The sequence below is a fragment of the Puntigrus tetrazona genome, chromosome 1 (genome assembly GCF_018831695.1).
Source record: "Puntigrus tetrazona isolate hp1 chromosome 1, ASM1883169v1, whole genome shotgun sequence".
Taxonomy (NCBI): domain Eukaryota; kingdom Metazoa; phylum Chordata; class Actinopteri; order Cypriniformes; family Cyprinidae; genus Puntigrus; species Puntigrus tetrazona.
Genome location: NC_056699.1, coordinates 19414457 through 19441484, shown reverse-complemented (window position 1 = coordinate 19441484; position 27028 = coordinate 19414457). Strand labels below are relative to the sequence as shown.

Here is a 27028-nt window from a genome sequence, read left to right as displayed (position 1 = left end):
GTCTTTGATTTAGTAACCAAACTGGTTTTAGGCACACATTTTGAAATGCACTAAATTTGCAGCTTCTTAATGGAAATTACAGCTTTATGGGACAGGACTTTCATCGTGGTCTTTGAAACCATTCTATGGGATACCGCATATTGTTGCATGTTTAGACTAATTAATATAGAGAAATTAAATTTAACATTTAAAACTGGTGTTTATTTTACAGTTTATTGTATAGTGGAAATACAACTCAAATTTAACAGAAGTAAAGTAGGTAAAGTAAATTCAGTTATTTGTATACGTTACCTGTTTATGCTGTCACCGTTTTTCCACGACATGTGAGATTAAATTACAGTATAAAGTTTCCATTATAAATGCGCAATAGTTCGTGTGCATTTTGAGATAGTTATGATTTTGACACTTCAACTGCATTTTAGTATTTATTTAAGTCATAAGGCCAAAAAAAAAGACAATTTTTTATTTGAATATTCAAATAAAATGCTTTAAGATGACAACAAAGCTAATTCTGATTCTAACCCTGTATAATGTCACTTATTCAAAAGAAAAGATAATATGTACGAGGCAGGGCACAGTTTAACCTCTGGCGTTTGTTTGTTTTGACCAACAGAGGGCGCTGCTCGCTATAAGCAGCTTCAGTTCATCAAGCGTCTTCCTCTATATAAATGATTTGCCGCCGTTGGAAATCGATAAGGAGCACCGTGTCTTCACTGTGAACTTCAATGTAAAGTACATATCATTTTCCTAATGTATATAACGTTATACACAAATTACATGAACGAATCCAGTTGTTTTCCACCGAACAGAGAGCCCGTCCTAACCGAGTTCACGAAGCAGTTAGCAAGCGCTGCACGGCTTAGCTAATGTTCGCTTCAGAGTACACACGTTTTTGTTTCAAAATGTAAGAGGGGTATCTAAGCATGTTTTAAAATGTTTATAATTACACTAATACAAACTAGACTTGGTAACCTAGGGGAATACGGATTAATATTTTTGAGCTGAGCCTTTAGGATTTACAAATGACAGCGTACAGTTTTAAATATGCAGTAGTTTGTGTGCTCTGTGAGGTAACGCTTGAAATATATTTAAATGTAGGATAATCCTTAACCAATCATTAGTTATTCCATTAGTGTATTCCATTATTTATAAACGTAATATGAGTTTAATACTGCATATTATATAGACCTATTTAATTTAGAATGTACAAAAACTGTTGATCTGTGAAACTAGGTAATTGTTATCATACTAATGCGTTTTGTTCTTTAACCCTCTCTTATATTTTTAGTTCAAAGCATCCAGAAAAACAAACCATCCTAATTTTGTAAATTGTGCACACTTTGCTATCCCCCCCAAAGTTTCTGAACTAAGAAACTAAGCCAAACACGCATATACTGTATGTTTTGTACCTTATGGACTACTCCTGCGGTCTCATAAGTGTGAAGGATGTCTAATGTCCTGTGTGCCCCCTTAGAGGAACAATATTAAGGTTGAATGTCTTTATATCATGAATACTTTATCTTAACCTAATCACATCCTGGCACCTAAAGCCTATTATCTTATTAAAATTCAAAAAGTGTGAGGAGGTTGTCTGAAGGTTCCTTAATGAATTATGCTCATGTGGCCCTCTCCACCTGCCTATAAATAAAATAGGTGGTGCAGTTTTTGTATAGTTAGAATATACGTAGTTGTCTTTAGAAATTCTGTTTGAAGCTCTGGAAGTGAGAACTTGTTTATTCCTGGTTGGATATTTTTAGCTCTCCTTGCTCCAAATAATGTTTGCATTTAATTGTATTCTCACATTAGCTCTAGGTTTGGCTCAGATCACACTATAGATTGGTTCACCTTAAAATAGCACCTTCAAAGGCTTTCATGACTTCACTATATAAATTCTGTTAACGTCTGTGTAAGGTGGGCCGTATAGGTATTGGCAGTATTTCTGGTGCTTGCAAACAGCTGCTCTGCTGTTATTCAGCCATCTGCAGGTTAGTGCCACTTTTAAATTCCCGAAATGAGAAAGAAAGAATATTTATGTAGTATTCTAAAAAAAAAAAAAAAAAAAAGTCTGGTCGGAGATTTAGCGCAGAGCGGTATTATATTTTGTCAGCTTGTGCTTTGTGAGGCACCATCTAAAAGTTTTGTCTGTGACTCAAAGTTGGATCGGTCTTATGAGAACAATGTAGGAACTCGATACCAAGTCATTGCTCAATCAAAAAAGGGCTCATGGCAGTTTGTGACTGTGCAACCACACTACAGCTTAACCTGTCTGTGCTTTAAAAGAAACATTTTAATCCCTGTCACAAAAAAGGCTTTATGTTGGCTTCTATCCAGATTCCAGAAGACAGACTGCAGTGTCAACAATGTCTGATTACTATGACTAATTATGATCTCTAAAATCTGTCTTTATTGACTTATGAAGGGAGGGGGATGGACTACTTACAGAACTCACAAAAACATAGCTGCATTTAACGGAAATGTATAATTGTTCTAAGGGAGTGTTTTTTTTTTTATTTAGGCTCAATAAATGATATTATTCTGATTATCCTTATTTGTGAAAACTTTTCCACTTTTGAAGTTTTTGAGCAACTTTTTAATCCTGTATCATTGGTTAGTATGACTAAAATTGTAAGTATGCTGAGTATAATTAGTTTTCACGGTAAAGTTTAATTGTTATTTCTGTGAATTGGGCTCCTTGGTGCAAATTTATGGAGGTGTTTGATGGCCCTGACACCCCATGTTATGTTATGTCAGAACAAAAAGTTTGAAGAAATACATATTTAGCATACATATCTTTTTTTTTTTTTTTTTACTACTGTTGACCATATTTGGTATAATTCTGCTTTTTCAGCTTAAAGTGTTTTTTTTTTCTTTTTTACAATGACCCATTTCTAAAATACTTTTTTAAAAGTATTTTTTAAATTTTAAAAAATTTTAAACTTTTCTTTTTGTGAATGCTTCACTTCTGCTAACCAACTTTCTGAAACAGTAATCCAAATCAGTTAATTCTGTAAAGACATTAAAGGCTGTTATCACCAACACTTTGCTGCTCATTAAAACATTAACCTAAAAAATAGTAATTCTACAATGTTTTTAACTGAAATTTAACAGCCAAAAAATAGGGCTGGGTAAAAATGTATATTTCTCAATTTTAATCGATTCTCATTTTTACCAAAAATATAAATACTTAAGTCCCAAGAACAGATTAATCTAGCCAATTTCCAGTTAATGACTGTAACTGTAGCTCACCTCCCACCCAGTATATCGTAAAAGATTGTGCTTTGTTACTTTTGATGTGAAATTCTATTTTATTACAATATTCAAATTGCTGTTCAATGTGGAGTGACAGATTGCGGTAGAGCCTCAGTTCAAAAGAAGCAGTTAATAATAGAAGAGAAATGGACATGAATGAACATCTAAAGTTATGTTAAGAAGTCTTATCTTGTCTCATGTAATCTCAATCAGTGTTTCAACCATGGAAAAATTCATCAGTACAAAAGCCTTTTAACAACGTCATGTAATCTGAAATTTACCTCAGCATATTTGAAGACCATAAATTCCTTAGTCTGCTAGAAAAATGAACTCTTAACATTTTGCTATATTCACCATATAACATATTAACATACTGTACTTGTACCCATTGGGTGGAAATGGCAGAGGTGCTTGTGTCTGTCATGACTTCCTGCAGTTATATTTACTTTTGATATCTAATATCAATAAGCTATTTTTATTGACTTTACACAACACAGAAAGTGAGTGCACTGTGCAGACAACACATGGCAAAAAACCCGTCTTTATCTGTTTTACTTGTATCATAAAATATATCAACTGTCATAGGCCTGTTGTATATAATTTGCCTGTAACACACACAAGGAATATTCTGGATGGAGCTGGATGTTGAGTTAGGACTGCTCTGAGGTTATAATGAGAGCACAGACATGCTGCACCTGTAAGGCATCTCACCACATGGCCTGGATCAGCACTTCAGATTTTCTCCTAAATGGCGAACAAAAGAGATGTGCTTGGCCTCTGAAGACATGCAGCAGAAGTGACTGGAAAACCTATTACAACCAGTCAGGATTTTTTTTTTTCTTTCCTAAACCTTCCCCTATCCCAAAAGTGTGCTTTGTGTCTTCTGTTCGGCAGCTGCAGCTGTTGGAAACTTGACCACATTTGAGATGCGGGGCCTTTTGGATGGAGTCCCACTCTGATTGAGAGCGCCATGCCACTGTGAGTCTCAAACACTGTTATGGAAGCACATCTGGCCTGGTGCTCTCAAAACAACAAAGGGGCAGCAGAGCTATTTCTCTGCAGTAAGGAATGGGCCATTGCCCATGAAACAGAGGCCCAAACCCTTCAGGCTCGCTGCTTCATAAAGATGAAGTCTGACTGTAGGGCGGTGTTTTACTGATACAGTAGAGGAATTAGGGGCACAGACTGCTGTGTGAGGTGGACAAGGCTTGTTAGAGCGTGGATTAGTGAAGTTAGGTTGTCAGGTATATGTGATTGGCTGAAATAGAGAATCAGACTTACTCATTAATCTTTGGCCCTGAGTTTCTAGGCTGCTTCCAGTAGAGTTATGTAAGATGAAACATATAATTGGAATGTGCCGGATCAAATCTGAGACACTTCTCTCTCCATCAGTTCTGAAACATATGGATAATTGATAAATTATACAGAATCATGAAACCGTGAAATTAGTGATTTCCTAACTATTTCACACACATGCTTTCTATGTAAGATATAATTTCATATTTATTATCCTGTCAGGCTTTGTTTTGTGATGATATTTCTTTAATTTCTGTTTTATATCTTTTGTCGTGGATATTGAATTAAATGACATTTATGTATTTGGCAGACACTCATCTAAGCTTCTTCCGTTGCATTTCAAAGCATGCGTTGCCGAACCTGTGACTTTGGCTCTGCTAGCACCGTAATGTTTGAGCTAAAGGAATGTGGAATGTAATTAAAAAAAGAAAACAGGTTCTCTGTGAGTTTTTTTTATTTAAATATTGTCATTTCAAACCTGTATGAATCCAATGTGCAATGTCAAGAGGGTGTGTAAATGTCAGAATTAGAATTTGTAACAACCCTAATGCCACATGTTCATTAATATTAATATTCCTGCCCATTTAGTTTCTTTATTGGCCCTTTGCAGATCTAAAAAACACAAGAGCCACAATAGTAACAAGACATTATATCTAATTATTTTTTAATAGTGTACATTTTCTGGATCGCACTACGTACCTCCCACCGTTTGAGAATCACTGCTTTATTGCTGATCCGCTATGTGGTCACATCTGTGTAATGGATTAATAAATACACAACTTTTTTGAATATTACATTTTATTTTTATGATTGATCTCTGTGGAGCATTAAACATGTTGAAGATAAAAGGTAATGAATCCAGCAGTGACCTAGTTTAGATTTACATCAAAATTGCACTTTAATTGCACTCTAAACAGACGTGTCTATCAAATGGAAATCATGAGCTTTTTTTTTTTTTTTTTGATGCTGCATGGCTATAAAACAATACAAAAGCAAAACTGAGCAAAAACAAATAACAGAAGAACATCAGTAATACAACTTTCTCTAAATCCTCATTACAAATGAGAGATTGTAAGATAAGTTTTTGAATTTACAGGTAAAACCACTTCAGTTTGTAGTAATTGTTTGAAACAATTTTTGTAAAACAGAGAATACAAAATACACAAAATGTAGAGGCTGCTCAAAAACAAAGTAATTTAACAAACAAAAAAAACAATGGTTGATTTGTCGCAGTAGCAACAAAGCTAATCACACACTGCATTTTCAAATTTTCAGTACTCAGACAAATTCAGTCTCACAATGCACACATTTTAGGTTGACCAAATCCCACATCAGATCTGATATGAGAAAACGTTACTATTAAGTGACTGTTGAGTGTGCGATAAAAATGGCATTTTTTTTCTTGAACGTATTAAATTAAATACTGATGATTTTCTGTACAGGCATCTTTCCTTTTAATTTAGGAAAAATAACTGGTTTTTACAATCTCCCTCAGATCAGACCAGAGACGTGATGACTGCAATAGTGTATTATGTAGAGGCATCATCAACTTCAACATATACATTGTAGTGCAAAGAAATATCAAAACAGACCACGTACATATTGGCACTAATATGCTGTAAGGAAAAAAGTGACCTTCCTTTGATTCATTGGGTTTACACTGTATGCATGCAATCGATAGCAAACATATCAGATGTTCTCACTTCTCCTCTCACAGACATTTGTATCTTCACTGCTGCTCTGTAACATATTTCCCCCAAATCTACTGTTATGTTCTAAAAAGAATATTTTGACTGCTGAAATGTGGATTTTGTTCATACACAATAGCTGAAGGGCTCCAGAGTACAGTGACAACTCCTTACACCAACAAATATCTTGACTGTATCGCAGAGCAACTCAGAAAATCTGTGCAGACCTTTTAGGGCAAACACTTTGTTAATATTGCATTGGTTCTTGTTCTGGTTATTACTAGTGTTTTAATGAAGTGCTCATCTTTTTTTTTTTCTCTCTCTTTCCAGGGGGAAAAGTTCACCCTAACAAACTCAGACCAGCCCATAACTGAAGAGTCCCAAACAAAACCTCACAGGCCCACAGGTGGGTAACATTTCCTTCAGACCTCCATTCACTCACGAATAGAAAAATAGGCTCCACCGTACAATTACATGATTGATTTAAAAACGATTCATAGGAAAAGAACAAACTAAAATGGAAACAATATTTTCTCATTCATTAGTCAGAACATTTTATTTTATACAATCTTTAAAAAGCCTTTACAAAAACAGTATCTGAAGAAGGAGGCAGTCCATTTAGGCATACAAATTATTTTTTTCCCTTTGGGGTGATCACTTTAATGCTTAGATGAATACATTTGTTGACAACTATTTTAAAGTAAAAGAAATCCTAAATCAATCTCCTTCATATGGATGATGGTGGAGTTCTCTTTTAAGGTAACTGTTAAATTCATAATTAGTGCGCAGTAAATTTATGATTTTAGCACTTGTCCCAGTTACATAAATTCAGCCCCATGCAAAACATTTTTTATTTCTGGCATAACATGATCATAGGGCAATGTCTGTGTTCAGTGGGAAAAGCCACACTATCTCTGCTTTCTAATGACCTTTTTGACTCGAGAGTTTGAATGCGTTTCTTGTCAAGGGAGTTTTTAGTCATGGCGAAAATGCAGGAATATAAACTCCGTGCAAGTTATTTTTTCTCCCATGCTGCCAGTGGCAAAACACTTAAATGTTAGTGTGATAAATCCTTCATCTAAACACATTAAAAAGAGCGGAAACTTTTGGAAAAAAAATCTTATCACTGGATAGAAAGCGAAGCTAAAGCTTGAACTCGTATATCTGGACAGAAAGTCTTTAAAAAGCGTTAAGCTTGAAACTCATTCCAATTAAAGACAGAACAATACCATGACATTACTGTAAAGAAAGAATTTCTGGCAAATTACTAAACCCTTGTTGGGTTTTTAGAATCTGAGTAGTATTTACTCATCTCACAACTGGAAAAGCTACTCTAAACCTATTGTTGATTACAGCGGCAGTAACGCCATGAAACCACTGAACGTATTTAGACAATCTGAAAAAGAGAGAAATAGAAATGAAAAATGGCAACAATCAGTTTCAGAGGATGGAAAGAGAAGAAAAACAATGTTGAGGATTCAATGACACAGTACAGCTGATTTTATTTCAGTTAGCATTACCACAAATTTCGATAAGATAAAATATTAAAATTCATGAGTATAAACAGTAATGCATGACAAGACGAAAAAGTCTCAATATTTGTAAGATTTTATTTTTATGTATAAACACTGTACATAAATTACTTTCTCTGCGACTAGTATTGTTGTACGGATAAGTGGAATTTTTTTTACTAAAAAAAAAATCCATAAAGATATTCTAACATCTCTTGTCAAAGTACCGGTCAGTTATGAGATATATATTTATATATTTTGTTCTGTCAGTTTCCGCTCTATTCACCACCTGGGTTGGTTCAGGAATGAGATTGTACACTCAGATTTGATTATATGAACCACAACTGTGTTTCTTAAGAAATCAAAGCAGAAGAGAAATGGTCAGCTAGCTTACAGTCTGAAACCTCAGTTCTTACTAGTTGACAAAACATGTTGCTGAGAACAAGGACGGTACGAACCACTGAATTACAGTCACTGCCTTGCGAAAAAGGCATTATATTAGTTCATCTGGGTGCAGTTGTCTTCGCATGTAAACACATTTGCCTTTTTTTCTCTCAATTTTATCACTGACCAAGTCACCTTTGAGATTTTATATAAAAAGCCAAAAAAAAAAAAAAAACAAATAACTGAGTTTTTTCTTGGGTTGCTCTTTTAGAGAGTCCATTATCCATACAATGCAATAATGTGAACAAATATGTAGGATGGGGGTGTGTTCAGTCAATGAGAGGAAGTGCCTCAGGTTTTTTCGTATAACTGCAGTGTGTGTGGCACTTAGGCACAACTCCTCAATTCTCTAAACATGAACCCCTTCCCTTTAGTCTCTGGGATAGGAGCTCTGGGACTGTGTACATAGGAGAGAGGAGTTTGTGGAGCAGAGGGGCAGTAGTCTGTTGAACAGTCTGTGCTGTGCACTGTTACCTCTTCCCAATCTCACTCTGCCTCAGGAACTGGATATTGTTGGCACTGTCGGCCAGTTCAGGGTACTGCTCCACTGATAGTACATAGTAGCCATCATAGCCCAGCACCTTCCCAGAGCTGAGCAGCTGCCTCTTCTCCCCCTCTGTCCAAAGACGCACTCCCTCCTCCCCATCACGTACACGCTGCTGCTCCCGTGCCCACGCACTTGAGAGTGCTCTCTGGCGGGCCTGCTCTAAGACACGTGCCTTCTCCTCATCCAGTGTCATGCCATAGCGCACATGTAGAGCCAACGCGCCGTACTGCAACTCCACATCTGCGAAGCGCCGTGTCCGTCCATTGACCACGGTGGTGGACTGTGACACTGTTACGTTGACACCGTTCTCCAGGCTCTTGCGACCACTGGTGAGCCGCAGGGCGCCCAGGTCGCTCTCGGGCAGGCTGGTCTTTATGAAGTAGTGCGTGTCGCGACCTTCCACTGTGAAGTGCAGATCCTCTAGATAGAAGGCATTGTTGAGGACAGTGGCCACTTTAATGCAGTCCTCATTTGCTATGTTCAGTGCGTTGGTGGCCACCTGGCCCTTACTGGTAATGGCAAGCATCACACCTTTACCAATGAGAGATTTGACCGTGGCGAACCACAGCCAAGGTTTTTCACGGCTTGACCGTCGTCGGCTTAACTGGATCTCTGGCATTCTCTCAAAAGACAGGAAAGCCTTGGCCTGCCTCATAACCTCCTGCTGGACCCCTGAGATGGACTAAAGTAAGCCAAAATAGACAAAACATATTGTAATTATCAGAATAGACATATCTGTAAACGCTAAGGGCCTCATTTATAACATGTTTATTAAAGAAACAGGGCCAGTTTGATCTTACAACCATCTCTCAAATATGCATACGTGTGATTCATTGAATGGAAATGCAGGTACATCTCTGTGAAATCTATGAATCGCAAATGGTCTTGAACTTGCACGCAATGGAATGGTTTCAAGTCTCTACCTTGTAAATGACACAATGTCATTAACATATAAAAGCGAGCTGCAGAAACAGCTTAAATTTCCAAAAACCTGCAGTATTCCGCCAAGAAAAAGTGTGTATATCTTCTCAGATCCTTACGTGACACTACATACTTTTCCATGTCAAAGGCACTTTTTATGAATTTTTTATTAAATATGATGGATTTAAGTGCACACACTCTAAGATCAAATCTGTACATAAGCACGCTTTATAAATAAGGCCCAAAATCTCAACTTGAATAAATACAATCAAGGTTACTAGAGCAGTGAATATGATTCTTAATTTTAACTAAATTAATCACATGATACACAGAGTAATCGAGTAGTGTTACTTTTTTATTCCATTATTTTAAACTACTGTACGAAAGCAAAATATCCAGCCAAATAACTTATGCAGGACAGATGATGACATTATACTACATACCGGTAGGTCGTCCCATAGTTGACTCTTTCTCATTTCCAGTGAGGGTTGGGTAAGGTCAAATTTAGGGATGGGAAATCCTGGGATAACATTATGCAGGTGAAATCCAAATGTCACCAGCCAGATGTTGACATCTATGAATAAAAGAACAGACAAAAAATATCTTCACAGGTTGCCTGACAGTTTTTTTTGTCAAACAGTTAAACAGTGAAACTAATTAAAATATTTGTTATACAGTGTGCCAGAAGGGCCCTCTCCTCACCTGTGACATATTCCTTGACCTCATGCACCTTACTGATGGGATTATTATTGCGAAACATATACAGATTAAAGGGAGCCGGGTCCTTGCCCACCCTGGTCCAGGTGCTAATATCTGGAGTGGTCCAACGACCAGCTTGAATGTCATAGTCCCGCTCTCCAAAGTGCAGCAATCTTGTTAAAGGATCATATAAGCCACCGTGGAATCCAATAACCAATTGAAAGTCAGGGTTAGAGTCAAAATAGATCTCTCCATAAGCAGTATATTGCACCTGCTTGAGGAGAAGCCCATTACTGCTGAAGACGGCGAGCGGTGTTCCTGTGTTGTCACAAGCAATGTAAAACTCCTCGCCACTGCTGATTTCCATGGCAAACAGATGGCCTTGTAGGTCATAGTAGAGCGAGGTGATTTCAGAGCTGGAGTGGTTGTAGACATGGGTGATGCGTGTTGGATAGTTGAGATCTGCATAGAAGAACTGAAGATGCTGGCCCAGACTGTTGCGAGAGGCCAGGCGCCTTCCTAGCCCATCATAGCGGTACTGGATGGTCCATCCACTAGCTTTACTATGCACCCGAACCAAGAGGCCCTTGGAGTTGTACTCAAAAATCTCAGCACCTCTTTGGCGCAGAAAGCCATCTTCATCCATACGATACTGCACATCACCAAGCCGTGTGATGCGGTCTCGTAAGTCATAACGGAGGGGAGTGAGTCGTGCACTGTTGCCAGGGTTCAACAGGTGTAAGTTGCCGTTGAGGTCATAATTATACCGCCACATCATTTTCTCATTCAGGTAGACTGTCTGCAGCTGCCCATCCACATCATACTCGTAGCCATATTTGGTAGTGTTGGCAAAAGGGCCGATCTTTATTTCCCTTTTGGTGACACGGCCCATGTTGTCATACTGGATAGTGATCCAATACATGAGGGAGCGGAAGATCTCATACTGGATCTCCTTGATGCGGCCATGGACATCAAAGTGCTTTGTATAGGTCATGACAGCTGTTGATATTATCTGGTTAATGTCGTAATAGATAACGCCAAATTTCCCAAACTGCTCAACCTTGCCGGAAATGTCGTCAAACTGATAAAGATCTATAGGAAGCGGGGTCTCGTTGATAACCCCTTGCATGCTGGTGACGCGGAAGCTATTGTCATAGGTATAGTCAAAACGGGCATTGACCATGCCGTCTTCACTGAAGCGGAATATCTGCCGGTCTACCAGTGGACCAATTTGTCGATATCTGATAGAACAAATGAAACCCTCACTCTGTAGGTTGACAGTTTTCAGCACACCTGCTGTCTCATCGTAGGTGAAGCTGACGCGTGTGCTGTCATATAGGATCTCGGACAGCTTGTTCTGTCTCCGATATTTATAAAGGACACGCCGGCCAGTGCCCAAGTGTGCCACCCGCAAGAGCTGGCCATCCTCACTGTAGTCCACCGTAACTGAGGCATTACTTTCAGGTGGATTGTAGATGTTGCGGTAGTAGCCGACAGAGCGGATAGTTTGCATTGTGTGACGGGCCACACTTGGCATAGTAATGGCGGAGAGTCGATCCTGCAGATCGTAATCAAAGATGTACTGCCGCTGGCTGTGTAAAAGCAGCACCATCGACTGTAAATCAAAAGATGGGAGAGAGGAGAAATTAACCTAAACAATTCATTACTCTTTCATGCATTTGCTACATGCTATTAAAATGCAAATGGCGTGTAAAAGCAGGTATTAACGCTCCATTTAGTGATTATTTCTTTGCCTAATTGAGTTCTTCTTGACCCTCAAGCTTCTAAATGCAGGTCTGCTGAATGTGCATGGCTGCATAAATATAAAATGTTCTGCAATTACTGGCTTTAGCCTCATGATTTGCCCATACTTATCCCAATAAGGTGGGTTGAAAACTGTTTCCGTGCTCTGCATACTGTGGAACCAGAGCATCAATAAAAAGAAGGGGTTTTAAAATCCATCTGTATGCTAAGCTTGAAGCTTGAAGTAAACAAAGTCAGCAAGTTGTCTTTGAGTTATGAATGACTGAGGCCTCATGTTTATTCTGTGTCTGTTTTGGGTCTTGTTGGACAATGTGAGAGGTGAGTTGAAGCAAAGGATGATAAATAAGTGTTTCTCGCTGTGGGCTTAAGTACTGACATCCCCAGAGCCTTTCGCTGAATAGATCTGAGACTGTGGTATTCAGAGCTGCAGCATCACTCCACGTATATTCATGTCTTCCCTGGTAAAATACGCACACTGACTGACGTCTGCAGATTTGGAGGGCCATCCTTAGAGGCCTCTCCATCTTGGAGAATTGCTACAGTGAGTGTCTACCTTTGAGAAGCCTTCACCTTGTCATCCATACTTGGACAGACATTATTCTAGTTCCCTAGGCACTGCTGGTGGCATATGTTTGATATCCTCTCACTGGTCACGCTACCTGCGCATGTGGCAGGCGACGGAAAGACAGGCTAGCCATGCATATTTAATCTACACATTTACACACAGTGGTTTTTCTTTCCTCAAAACTTTTTGGTTCCAGCTGAGTGCTCTCTTGGAGGAAACTCACATTGTCATCCAACTGATATCTCTTTCTAAAAACCTCATATTTTGTAATATTACTTTTCTTTTTTTATTTGTATTTACACAAGTAATTGCATACAGCAGCGAAAAAGGTGTGATGTCCTTATGTAAGATTGGAGGTGTAAGTTATTCTTTTCAAATCACTCTTTGTCTCTTCCTTAAGGGTGAGCTCAAACCCAGAGTTTTCCTTGTGATCTCTTGTTGAGACTCTAAATTTGTCTATGAGACCTTACTAAGCCATTTCCATCACAAGAAACATCCACAACATACAGTATCTCTCCTTCTTGGTGCACACCAGTTTCTGTAGTCTGTAAACGTATCCACATAGTTCCACAGAAAGGTCTTTCTTTAGCTATTTCTCAGCTTTCTGTGGATCAACATACAACATTCTGTACTGCTGACACGGTTATAATGGTGTGCTTCTAAAGAACCAATTCAAAGGGAGTTAACCATCAGTAAATCTCTGTTATGGTGGAGCACTATGGACACCTTGAACTTTTAAGAAACAGTTCACTCAGAAATGGGTTCACACAGCCATAACCCATTCTTATGTTTATGTCCTACAGTGTTGTACATCTAAATTTGTGGTAGCATATTTTATGTATTTGTATTTGTATTGTATGTATTTGTATGTATTTTATAAAAGAAATGTAATAATTTCAATGCTGTCAATTAATTTCTTATCTGTAGAATATCAGACTTCAAGCTATTTTAACAGTTTTGCAAAAATATCCTGATATTTCTGACAGTAATGCAACACATATTCAACACACTAACAAATCTTGTGATATAACAGGAGTTCATAGTACTGGAAAAATTTGCAATACTCACCTTGTCCAAATAAGTGTAACTCCAGGTTTTGGCATCAGCAAAGGTTCTGGAGACTATGCGTCCCTGGCTGTCGTATTCTACCCTCTCGACTGTGGGGCCTCTTTGAATGCTTGTGACCTGACCAGTGCTGGAATAGGTGAGGTTGACAGACATCAGCTTACTGCTGGGCACCCACAGTGTAGGATGACCAGAGGCATCATACACAATCTTCAGAAGGAACTTTCGATGATCGTCATATATTTTCTCTGTGCGCAGTGAGCGGTCATAATCCACAGACAGCAGGTTTCTACCGTTGACCTTTATGAAAGGAAGAATATTTATGTTGATTATAACATTCCTCACTAAGAAGTATAATGTTTTTTGGTAGGGCCGTTTCCCCCAACTTCAGTTACATTTAAGAACTGAATAGAAGGTGCATACAATCTGGTCACTAACACACTTTCAATCTCTTTTCTATTCCCATTAAATTAAAACATATTCTGTTTTTTGCAACTCAGAGGCTTTGAAATACCAGACCAGTTTCCCTTATAAGAATTAGGGTTATTTTTTTGATGCTCTGAGATTACCTGTTTCTTTTGTGGAACAAATGAAAGTGGAAAGAGAACAACCGAGGAGTCTGTAACAATTCAGCAGCTCATCGTAGCAAAAAAGATACAGTTAAAATTAACTAATTGACAGAAACCGATAACTAGCCTTTTCTAAAGCCATTTTCTAATGTGTTAATTTCCCATAATTTACAGCTCACAACTAAGTCAACCCAGAAGGAGTTTAATGATAGTGTGTTGTGAAGAGTATTCTGCAGATGTACTGTATTATTCTATGTAAACGCTCATTACAATGTCTCTTTACAATAAAATTTTTACATACCCTAAGTTTCCTGCCGAATACTACGACTTTCCCCCTGTTCTGTTCTTTTCTAAAGCGCCACTCCACCAAGTTCTGCCCATTCTCTCCAGGAAGGGTCATGTTTCTTCTGGCCACTGTTGGGTTGGATGCGCCCGCAAGAATATGAGGCTCGGTCTGGAAGTGAGAGTCCATTCCATTGGCATAGATGACCCTCATAGAGTTATCATAGCCCACCTGGTAGCTGTTTCTTAGTTGATCTATGAGGAGGAAAACAGCAGTAGAGTGAATCAAGAGGCAGTGTGGAACACAAGGAGAGAGTTCATGGGGATTATGTTAAGACTGTGAATTCGGTGTGTCAGAATAACCACCTTGATTTTTATTCTCAAGTCACATCATATTTGGTTAAGGAGGTAAGAAGAGGATTTGTAAAAAGAAAACCCCATGAGAAAGACATTCATTTCCTTGGTTTGTGCTAGGATTGCACTGCAAAACGTATAAATACATAATCTCCTTTAATCTAATTAAATTCCCTTTAATCTAATGACTTCCCAAATTCACATTTAGTCACCATATTTCTGCCTGTTACCTCACTCTATAAACCTGAAGTGTGTAATTTCCGCATCACCAAACAAAACTACAAAAATAACTATTTAAACAGGTTTCTTCATCTGAAACTGTTCGGAAAAACATATCCAGTTCTAAACTCAGACCACTGGTTAAGCCAGCGATGCCAGTTTGAGATGTTTTTATAAAGCCACAATGTTTAAACTTTTAATGTAAATAAACCTATAGTAAATATTTGTTGTCTTTGCGTATTCAGCTGGGTTATGGTTATTAAAAGTATTTCAGCATCAAAAGAATTACACACTTTAAAGTGTACTATGCAGATGTATTATTTCAGAGCCCAGCTGTCCAGTGTATTTTCATTCCCTGTGGTGCTGTGATTATAGTGAAACTATAAATTATCATCTGACAATTTTACCCCTAATGAATGAGTAATGAGTGTTTGGTCATTAATATTGATTTAACCTGTGAGTTACAGCTTGATTAGCAGTGTGGAACATTTCCAAGACTTAAAGCAACAGGTCAGTTTAGAGAGCCATCAGGGGTCATTGTTAATAATGATAAATACAGCAGAGACTTGTCGCACCTTGAACTAATGTGTAAAAAGAGTCAATGGAAGAAAGGTTGGTGGTGATGCTGACATCGTCATCTCGTCCTGAGGTCTCAATGTCCACTGTTAGGGCTCTGTCCATCTCCCCGATTAGACTGGTGATAACCCCAGTGGGGAAAGTCACATTTGTCAGACGCCCCTCGCTGTCGTAGCTGCAACCAAAAATGCCATTAGAACACCTTTTGCAACTGGACCTCACTGACATGAAGTCAGCAGTTCTCTTGATGGAATGACATTGAGTAGACTAGTGTGCATGTACAGTTTGGATTGAGTCTTGTTTGGGTCCTCTGAATCCTTTGTGTGTATGCTTCTAACAGAGGCCAAATTTGTGTACACAAGTCAAGAAAAGTAGAAAGTGAGAATATAGGATTACTTTTTAACACATGCTAGCTAGTTTTAGTTACCTTGCACACAACTGGCCTGAGGATATTTTTAAATATAAAATTTGGATTAATCCTTACTCACGTGATAATATAATAAAAACTTGACTTGTCAAAGTCACATTCACTAAGGCCTGCAATATCTTTGTGGTTATGGCAGAGTAGGTGCACAGACACTGTCTCCAACATGTTGGCCAGAAGGACCTACCCCAGACTGGCATTATGCAAAACCTTTTGGTACACCACCAGCCGGAAAATGTCATACAAATTCATTTAGCATTTACACCATGCTCTAAATAGCATGTGGTTAAATAAATGGTAGGTTTTGTAACTACAGGCTACACTTTTGCTGAAGGAGAGGACTAAATTCTACAGCAGGAATGTGCACTAAAACAACAATCTATACAAAATGTCTAAACTGCATAAACCTTTGAAAATGCAGAAATTAAAAGATCTCATAATAAAGGTTATGAGATGTCCTCTGCTACAGTGTAAAGGAACTGATAGAAGAACTTACTCATAAAATGTGGTCCAGCCAATTTGGATGCTCTTGGTGGCTAGCAGGCCGCTGTTACCATGGTAGGTGAAGAGCACCAACTCCTGCCCCTGTGCTGTGAGGGTCTTCAGCCCTCCATTTGTACCTATCGTCAGCCAAATAACTTGGTTGTCAGGGGCAACAATACGCACTGGCATTCGATTGGGGTCTCGACGAACCCGAAGCGTATTTCCACTGCTATCTGTTACAGCGGTGATATCATCCTCATTGCTATAGCTGAAGTTGTACTTATAGTCACCAGTGACCAAGCTCATAGTATACTGATGCGTTCCATTGGAGTCAAACACGTAGAGCTCTTGAGAAGCAGGTGAAGCAACTTCATAAAGACCGGAAGAGCCTTGTGGAGGTCGATTGTGACGTATGGCACGGATTCGAATGTTTCCCAGGTCAGCTACATAGAGCGTTCCATCAGGGGAGACCACCAGAGAGGAAGGAGCATTTAGCCTTGCGTCTTTGGCATACCCATCGCCTGTCTGGTAACAGTCACAGTTTGCGTCATTCTTGCAGTCGCAGTCAGAGGGCGCTCCTGCCAAATGAGAAATCTCGCCATCTGTGCTGACTTGTCTGATGCGGTTGATCTTCTTTTCATCTGTCTCAGCAATATAGAGGACTCCGCTGTAGGACAGAGCAATGGCTGTTGCACCTTCTAAAGTGGTCTGAATGGCACGTTTTCCCATGGTGTACTCGATGCCTGGCACCTGACAATGCATAGGTCTGCCTGCCACAATGCGCACCTGCCTGTTCTCAGTTATCTGTAGTACAACATTGTTGTCAAGCACGTAGATGGAGTTGTCCATAGGGTTGATGGCCAGGTCTGTGGGCCACTCTAAACGCACCTGCAGAGAAGACAAAACAAACAGGGAGGTGGATCACTTACGGAATCTTGCAAAGATATACACACAGACAAAAACACGTTATTTCATCTCTGGCTTGGTCTCTCACTCTGAGCGCAGCTGATGTTTGGGTCTGACACTGATGAAGAAGGATCCGTTACTTTGGAGGCTTAATACATTGGGTGCCTCTAGTTCATTCGATTTGCCTGTCGCTGGGTCATTTATTTTGCAACGGGATGCAATTCCTCAGTGCCTACAGGGAACAACTGTCTGGCAAAGAAAAGCACACCAAGAACAACACTGTTCACATGGAGGACTGGCCTCAACCAGACTTTTAAAGATGGCTTGGAAGGACAGTCTTGTCTGGAGGTCTATTAATAAAAATAAAACCATTCCCCAGCACTCACTTTCTTTCAGACACCATTTATACTGAGAAAGCATAAGAATTCTTCTCTTGATCATTGTTCTGTCATTGTCTGTCTGAATTATCCAGTTTCAATATTTCTCGACAACTTCAATAATGTTGCCAAGTGCCAGTGGGGGAAAGTTATGCAATGGCATAATCTATAACTCTCTCTTGCAAAGATACGCTGACAATATAATTGTCAGCATGTTCCTAAAGCTTTGAGTGGATTCATTGAGACTTATTCTCAATGAAATCAACTTATATGGCACGAGTGGGACATTCCTAGACCAAGTGCCTTCAGTTCTTCTCCCTCATTCTCTTTCTACTCTTCCTCTTCCTGCTCGGAACCTGCACCCTGGCCAAACAAGGCAGGTTAAGCATTGTTGAAAAGCACCACATTAAAGCGTAATGGTTCTGAACTACAGCAGCTTCTGTGGATAAAAGCTTTCTCTGCTCAGCCATGGCCCGTCTGTGATTCCACCTTCTGCATAATGCATGAACTCAAGACCAGATTTTACTCAGGGCAAACAGATTTTACTTGGGTGCTCCACAACATGCCACCTAAAATGTTCTATCAACTCTCAGGTCACTACCTGATATGCAAAAGGCCAACTTGGTAGCTTTAGAAGCAGACAGAGTACTTTTATATGCTCTGGGGACGAACCTGATTTAGACTGAACATTTTAAAACCCTGAGTGAACCCAAGATTTCCTTGAAGAGCACTTGAGTTATTTTCTGCTGTCCCAATTGGCCTTACTGAGGTAAGTGACAGTTGTGTAGGTTGAGCTGTATATATCCTTAATGATGCACATCGATGACTCGCAAGAGCAAGCGTTTGGGTAATTGTGAGGCTGACACAACTGTCTGGGTCTGTCCATACCTCATTGAGCTTCACTGAGCCTGGACCCAAGGGTATGTCAGACAACAGCCTTATGTCTCATCCCCAACCTCCATCACTTAGACGGAGACAAATGGGGTTGGTGAAGAGACCAAAAAAACAGAAAGAATGGGGAGAATAGATTCTGCCTAAAAATGTGTATGAGAAAGTTTACTAAACACTGCATTTTCAAACACATTCTTCGTAATAAACCTGCAGGTAAAAAAAAGTCCTATTCGCACACCCACAATAGCAATGTGTTTTAAAAAAGAACATCATTTCTTCTTTCTTGCACTGGCTATTATGGCAGTCACCTTGGACTTGCTCTGAGATCCAACAACATTAGTGTAGCATCATGTATATGTTTTCAAGCTATTGGCATTGAAGACATACTCCTTTTGCAGTCAACAGTGATTAATTTTATTCCAGAAGGTGCTCTATAATAGTGGGGTATATAAATGATATAAAACTAGGAGTGTTCAGCTGATCATGTGATCTCAGCATGGCCCCCATGAACCAAACCATTTCATGTATAACAAAAGAGCTTTTATTAGCCAGCTGATTTGGTAAATCATCTTTTCTACTAATACTTTCTTTATGTCTAGAAATTCTAAGGGATGATATGTTTTCGCACTGAGCTGAGGTGATTAGATGCATTTAGCACCAGAGGGAGAGCAGCCAGAGGGGGGAGCTCCAGGTCTTCAAGGAAGTTTCTCTGGCTTTCGTTTGGGTGGAGGCTACCACAGAGGGCTGAGCTCAGTCTTTTTGTTCCTTATTTGGGCCTTAAAGTATGTCTTGAGGTTAGTGGATAGATAGTAGGTCACAGTGCAGTCCACTGTAAGTGGTTGGCTGGAAAAACAAACTAATTCAACTTGAAGTCTGCAAGCTCTAGAACTCTGTGTTGTGGTCTTTTAAATTGTAAACTATTACTTACAGGGGTCCTTTGATAGTAAAAACATTTAATAATTATCATAAAACAAATACAAACTTATATTAAAATGTAAAAATAATAATACTGCATTTTTCAATAATTAATCTCATAAATCCCATTCAAAAAACTCTTATTAGGGACAACACGAAAAACAATAGTGCCTTCCAGTTCAAATGAGGCAACAGTTTCAATTGCTTCCAGCTTTTGCTTTTATCTTTGAAACGAGGCCACTCATCCTAACACTACTTCAGTGATAAAGCCAGAGGATCAGGCTTGAACAGCTGAATCTTTGTACTGCGAATCACAGAAATAAATCGAAGTTTGGCCTTTCTGCCCCCTAATATTTTGTTTTAGCCCAGTGGCATAACTGGACTGAATTCAATTCTATAAATCATACTACATTCAGGTTAGCAGTGCTGCAGCTTTTCTTTTGTGGCAGCCAAAATAGACAAATTAATATTTAAGATTGAAGTGCATTAAACAGTGATGTAGTGTAGGTGAGTATGAGTGTATACCTGTCCGATATGCATGCTGGTATCACAGGTCAGAGGACGAGCGGATGTGAGGTCATTAGACCCCAGCAGTGTTGAGATGATGCCATTCCGGTCTACTTTCCTGATCATGGTACCATCCACAAAATAGATGAACCCGTTCTTATCCACAGCAATGCCTATGTAGAGAGGGGGCAGATGTGACAGTTGCAAATAGACACACACACTGCACCTGCAAACAGGCGAAACACGACTGGTACACATGTCACGCTTGCCCCTGTGGTTTCCAGGTCACTGAAGACGCGGCACTTGGTGAATAATTCACAATGTGCTTTTGGGTGGTGAATTATTCCTGAGCTAAGAGTGATGTTGAGTGCAAGTAATATTCAGGAAGCAGTTGTTTTTTTTTAATCTAGTCAGCTAAAGTCAAGAGGAAAGGAACTGAACCTTTTTGGCTCTCCGATCCAGAGATGATCACAGGCCTCTCTAGTTCTTTCACAGAAATGTATGTGTTTGTGTGAACTACTTAACAGCAGTCTGTTGCTGCATTGATAAATTTATCTAAACAAATATTACTTTAATAGCAAAAATCATTTTTATGCTATAAAGTGAGAAGTTTGTCATGTTTAGCTAGTGTCCATACTGTATGGGGGCATTCAGTCTCTTTACCTTTGGGTCCCAGAAGTAGCGCCTCTGTGGCCTTGCCTCCATCCCCACATCGGGCCTCATCGAATGGCAAACACTGCTCTCCAGTCCCTGCCACAACCTCTGCATTCTGTAGTAGTTCTTTGGTTCCCGTCAAGGCTTTAGGCCTGAAGATCCGTCGTGAGTTGGTGTCCGAAACATACAGCTGGCCTGTCATCGGGTCTGTTGCTAGGTAGTATCTATGTGCAGGATTGTTGCTAACAGGACAAAGGTAGGAATTCCACAATCACAAAAAGAGCAGTATATAGTATCTAGCACACAAAAACATGTCATGAATTATAAACAAACGGGTACAGCAACAAATGAATGGGTGAATAAGCAATACTTGAAGCAATGAATAAATGAACAGATTTAAGTTGGTGCAAGTTGACTGTAAACTATCATAGTCCTAAGTTAAAGGACTACAGATATATAGAAACGTGAGCACTAATAACTAGCTATTGTGTTTATTGCTGAAGTGAATGTACTTGTTTGGCCCGGGCGGTTAGAGGGGAAAGGAGTTGAGCACTCCGTCAGAGTGAACCTAATGCGTTATGACTGGAAATCACTATCGTCTGACACAACCATAATGATGCCCACCAAACTGTCACATCCTTTCAATCATTTGCACTTCCCACCCGCACCTCTACGACAGAGGAAAAAGCCAGTGAGCAACACAAAGTGATGTATCTGTTGAAAAAAAATCAACAGCTCGTCGCAGTGTTTCAATTAGAAGCGACTAAGGTCTAAGAATAGCGTGCAGACACCTTGCAAGAGGGTTGGCTGACAGGCAGGCCATTTTCAATATATATGTTTTGAAACAGATGCGGGCTGCTGTAGCTGAAGTGTCTGCTTTGTACAGTAACAATCTGCTAACTCTTATTAATATTTTAAAAAAAGATCTTGTTCCTGATCTTGTATGAGATTTGCTGCTTCATTCAAGGCTCCATCCTTAAACTGATTCTTTTTTTAGTTATTAGAGATTTGCTCTATGCCAAGACCTAGTGAGCTTTCTATTCAGGGATTTTAAGGCACCATAGGCATGATCCCAATGGGAAGATCACCCAAGTTACCTCAGCAGAGAAGCTCATTATGTTTTAGAGCAGAGATTAAGTGTGTTTACTGAAAATAAATAAAAAGCAATATGAAGCAGATCTATAAAGCACACGTGCACATGTGCTAATTACACTGTTCATAATTTGAATCAGAAAACTTCCACCAACACAGACTAAGTGGCTAAGAAGGTCTCAGAACGATGTTAGTTACTGTTGCTATGTGGTTCAGACACCACATCACACTTAAGAGTAAATACAGATCAAGCAGGCTCAAAATAATATAACATAAAAATGTTGCTGTGCCAAATGGAAATAAATGTGAGTTCTGGGAGTGAAGCGGCTTGGTTTAAGGACACTGAGGTTTGGGGTCAATAATCTCCTAAGTTTATGAGGCTCTGTGGAGCATTAGGGTATATGAGAGCGCCTTGATGACACATACAGATGGGCCGAGACATCTGGGACAAGATGAAGACGAAGACTAGCCATTAGGTGGCTTGTAATGTTCAGCAGCCAGCAACAGCGGTTGTGAATTAATAACTCTTAGCACTTATTAATTCAGAGTCATTAATGCTTAATGGGCCGTTTTTGTTTCTCAGAAGCATTGAGAAATGTTAGCAAAAAAATTGATGTGTCTAAAAATACAGCCATTTAATTACTTAAACTCAACCATTGTGCCCACCCACGGTGCAACCATATAGCAAAGTTGGCCTCTAATTCCATTTTAAATGATTTGGTAGGAGACGGAGAGGAATGGTTAGCATGTCCATGGGATTCCTAAATTTATCCCTGGTTGCAAATTTATTCAACAGGCTCTAATGGCTTTGGCTCGCCCACTTCAAATTACTTGCATTTATTTCCATTCATGAGCTCCATACGTCTGCGATTAAACCCTACAGAGGTTTCGAAAAGAACTTAATGTAGGATATCAACATCTACTGCGCTCTGTACATCGCCCCTCAACTGGAACTATTCAAACATGTGTGGGATGATGAGGGACTATTTGCAGTGTTTATCAGGAACTCCTGCTTGTCCAGGGCGGAGACATTTGGAGCAGTTAACTTAAGTACTGGAGACCTGTCAGGAGAGGTTTTTGTCTTGAATCCTTCCTGAGAAAACAGGTCTACACCAGTGTCAGCTAAAATGGACATCTGTTTATTTTACTCAAGTCTTTTCTGACCGATTTGGCCACAGAATCAAAGCACAGATGAAATTCAAAAACAAGCTTGTTCTTTATAAGCTACATGAGGTATCTTTTGTCTTTCTGGTTTATGCAGTATGCCACATTAAAAGAAAATATTTTATTTGAGTTCTACATAAATGCTTAAGCTAATCTACCCTTATATCCACAAAAGTGGAGAAGGAGATTTTACAGAGCCAGACAAAAGAGTTGGAAGGAATTTCTCATTGTGTTGGGAACTTCCCCATGGGATTTGTGATGTTGATTTATAAACCACTGACATACTAAGATCGTGTTTGAAGAAAAATGATATTCATTATGTTGAATTATTCTAACGATTTTGTCAGGAATTCAGATCTGTTGTCATAACCTGTACAGTAGTGTTTCCAAGGGATCTACTTCATTCCTGCACCATCAACAAAAACATCTGAAGATCTCTTAAATATATAGTGAAGCCCAAAGACCACTTTGAAAATCCTGGATATAAAAGGCAGCTGATTTAAAAACTGACTATCAAAGTTATTTGTATAAAAGTTCAGTTATTCTTTTCCATTGTACACATGTGCTTTTTGGTAGCTTTTAAAATTATGCTGCATGGTTTACGTTATCTGATTTTACACAAACATGTGGAAATCATGCAGCTAGTGTATGCCAGATTTTTTGGTTTCAATTAAACTTAAATAGTTATGTTGATAACATAAAATATTATATAAACAAAAAACAAAACTAGTGGTCTTAGGTTTTCAATGTATTAGAGATTCGGGCAATGAGCTTTAAATCAAATTAAGTATGTGACTTAAATAATGCCAAGAAAATCAATTGAAAAATTATCACAAAATGTCCATAAACAACTGAAGTAGATGACACACATTTACATTTACTTCTGATGGCATGCCACAACACGTATGGGGAGACAAACAATTGTATAAAAATTGTCCTGCAACCAGACTGAAAGGGTCCGCAAGAGAGCTGGAATGGCTTACCTATGTCTGAAATCTTTATTTCTTAGGGTAGCAGAGGAAAAAAGAGCAGAAATAAGAGAGATAAGAAAAGGGACAGAGAGTAAAACAGCAGAAGCACATAAATCTTGTCAAGAAAGGGGGAAAAAAACAGGTATGCATATATTAATCTCTCCTTCTCACACATAGACAGGAAATAATGCAGCAAGACGGGTCTGTTAGCTGTACTTTGTCTTGTTTCTTAAACGGAGTTGGATATGTGAATATTCCACCTGGGAACTAAAGAACAGTATGAGCTCAAAGCACACGCTGAGGTTAACTGGCCCATAATAGCAAATTGATTGTGTCCCAGACAATGAAAAGCAATTCCTTAAACACTGCCTTTAGCCGCACAGAAGCCACGCTGTGAATATGTCACACAGAGGACCACCATTTCATTTGCTTCATCCATGTGTTTTACGGCTTTAATGAAGGAATTTAATTTACAGGAGCAGCAGACACACAAAGATGATACTGAAACCTGTTAAGTGCTGGGCCATTTATAGAGACCTCGTGTGAGCACACATATGAGAGATTTTTGCGCTGGTATCAAGTTGGGGGCAGATGGAAGGAACGGAAGATGATAAGATAAGGTTAAAAATACAGTAAGTGTCAATGACAGAAAGACACAGGCTGGGAAAACATGAGATGGAAAACGAGAGGCGGCTAAAAGGACGAGACAGACGATTTAGGCCAAAAGAGAAAGGAACGAGAGATAAGGAAAGAGAGGAGATAAGAGGTAGCGGTCATGTATCACCGCAATGGCTAAATGAGGTGCTGCAGGAGAGTGGAGAGTGACATGGAGGGCCCTCTAGGCCTCGCAGAGTGTGAGGGAAGAATTTATGATCATTTCAGTGAGAGTCTATAAAAGACCCGAGACACGGCTCTGATTTCATATAGAGGAACCCTGAGAGCACTTTGAAAGAATATCTACGTGTCTCTTTCTCTGTGGATGTGTGAGCCCACTCTAGATCTAAGGAAAGGAAATGACAGGTCTGGAGGTTTGAAAGAAAAGGGCACATGTGTTCACCTCATGCTTGTAATGTATCAGCTCTGCACTTCACGGTGTTTAGATTATAGACACACTGTGATCACAGTCAGGAGGGAATATACTTTGAATGTTTCAGATAGTTCAGATTATTAAATCACTGTTTCTAATACATACAGAACAATCAAAACATTTTTTTATTATAGACATTGTACATTTGACAACTTTTGGGAGATATTTTCCTGTTACAAGACAAAATCTGTCATCATTTACTAACCCCTCATGTCACTCCAAATCTGAATGTGTTTGTATCCTCTGTGGAACGGTTAATGTTATATTATGTGCATATTTCTATTTTTCATACATTGAAAGCGAGTGGAGATTGGGTCTATTGAGTTTAATTTGACCAAAAAGAACAACTACAAAAACAACTCTTTTCCATATATTTACATTTTAGCTTGCATTTAGAAATTCAAACATTTTGTTACCAAAAATGCATCTTTTTAAATATTCACTTTGTGCTGCCAACAGCTGTACACAAACTCCTAGATGATGAGATTTGAGTTTCTGAATGTCAACTGAAATTGAAATTAAACTAAACCACAATAGATTTGGTGGCATATAAAATGCCCCGCAACCAACAAAATACAATTACATTTCAATGAAAGAACAAACATACTTAGAATCAACAGCTTCTTTAAATTATAAGCTTTATGGCAATATTAAAAATCTCTGATTAATGTCTTTGAAGAAACAAAAACAACTTTGTTTAGTTGGCAGAAAAACTCTGAGAGATAAACACTGTTATTTCTCCGAGCTCAGTAAATAAACACACACGCAGACGCACACACACAGCCTTTGATGTGGGCTGGAGGAGCTCAATAGAAGGCTTGTGGTGGATCATAAAAAGCGAGGTATGGGAATATGCATTTCTTCTTGGCTTAAGGGGGCGAGAGCACCAGTAATGAGTCACCCACCCTCTATAGAAGAACTCTGTCACTGTCAGCATGTTCTTCTCAGGCCACATGAGTGTCCCATATTACAGTCTAACAACATGCGCAATTTTTGATGTACTTGCTTGCGTTTCTTACCTCAGCTCCATCACACTGGTAACGTTTCCAGAGGGAAAGATGCGCCTGATGTAGTTGAAGTCACCGACGAACAGGCTGCCATCAGATCCACAGGCGAGGGCCACGGGAGCCAGCAGTTTGTTGCCATCGGCCTGGCCATTACAGCTAGGACAGGAAATACTGCGCCTGCGCCCATTACCCATAATGGTGCTGATCACTGGAGGCTGCTGGGAGATGAAGACGTTCTCACCGTTGCCTTTGTACAGGATGCCTGCGGGACAGGAAGAGATGGTTGTGTGGGTGAGCAACTGTATAGTATATCATCACTGAGCTGAATTTGGAAAGATGAAGAGGCAAATTAAAAATTCATAGCATGATCTAATGAATATCCATAACAGTGATTCTGACGATGATGTAATGTTCATTTATGTGCTTGATGTACAATAGTCAACAGTTATACCAGTTATGATTAGATAAGTAAGTTCACAGTCTGTGTTTGGAATGTTCCAGACAGGCTGTCAGTGTGTGTTGCTCTGTATTTATATATATATGCATTATTATGTATACAGACCAACACAGACAAAACATTCACTGACATCCTGTCTGGAGAGCTGCAAACACAGACTTGATGGTTTGTGCATGTGTATCTGACAACCCCCCCCAGAAATGCCACAGTTCAGGGATTGAACCTACAACCTTTCATTTATCAGCCTGAATCTCAAACTATTAGACCACACCAAACCAATCACGCAATGATCAAGGAAGAAGAATGAGGCATAAAAATGTAATCAGCGATACCCGTTTAGTGAA

At 39.2% G+C, this 27028-nt stretch overlaps 1 protein-coding gene and 1 long non-coding RNA gene across 15 annotated transcripts in view; one reads left to right on the top strand and one right to left on the bottom strand.

Annotated features, from left to right (window-relative positions):
* Positions 1-625: 625 nt before the first annotated feature.
* Positions 626-26378, top strand: LOC122332954. 2 transcript variants are annotated; one of them, XR_006248565.1, is made up of 3 exons: positions 626-727; positions 6564-6639; positions 26245-26378. It is a non-coding gene; the product is annotated as an uncharacterized LOC122332954 (long non-coding RNA). The 2 variants fall into 2 exon arrangements; XR_006248569.1 differs by having other exon boundaries at positions 626-732.
* The window catches only part of tenm3 (teneurin transmembrane protein 3), a 243630-nt gene continuing 223364 nt past the window's right edge, over positions 6763-27028 (bottom strand). For 10 of the 13 annotated variants that reach the window (XM_043229546.1, XM_043229793.1, XM_043229933.1 and 7 more), the window contains 11 exons: positions 26240-26489; positions 24146-24166; positions 20916-21148; positions 20271-20425; positions 16670-17544; positions 15749-15924; positions 14620-14855; positions 13753-14049; positions 10359-11970; positions 10100-10230; positions 6763-9417 (listed from right to left, as the gene is read on the bottom strand). In XM_043229546.1, the coding sequence (XP_043085481.1) occupies positions 8659-9417; positions 10100-10230; positions 10359-11970; positions 13753-14049; positions 14620-14855; positions 15749-15924; positions 16670-17544; positions 20271-20425; positions 20916-21148; positions 24146-24166; positions 26240-26489 (4745 nt within the window). In that variant the 3' untranslated portion in view covers positions 6763-8658. The remainder of the gene's footprint in view (positions 9418-10099; positions 10231-10358; positions 11971-13752; positions 14050-14619; positions 14856-15748; positions 15925-16669; positions 17545-20270; positions 20426-20915; positions 21149-24145; positions 24167-26239; positions 26490-27028) is intronic. The other 3 variants (XM_043229727.1, XM_043230009.1, XM_043230363.1) reach the window with 1 other exon arrangement.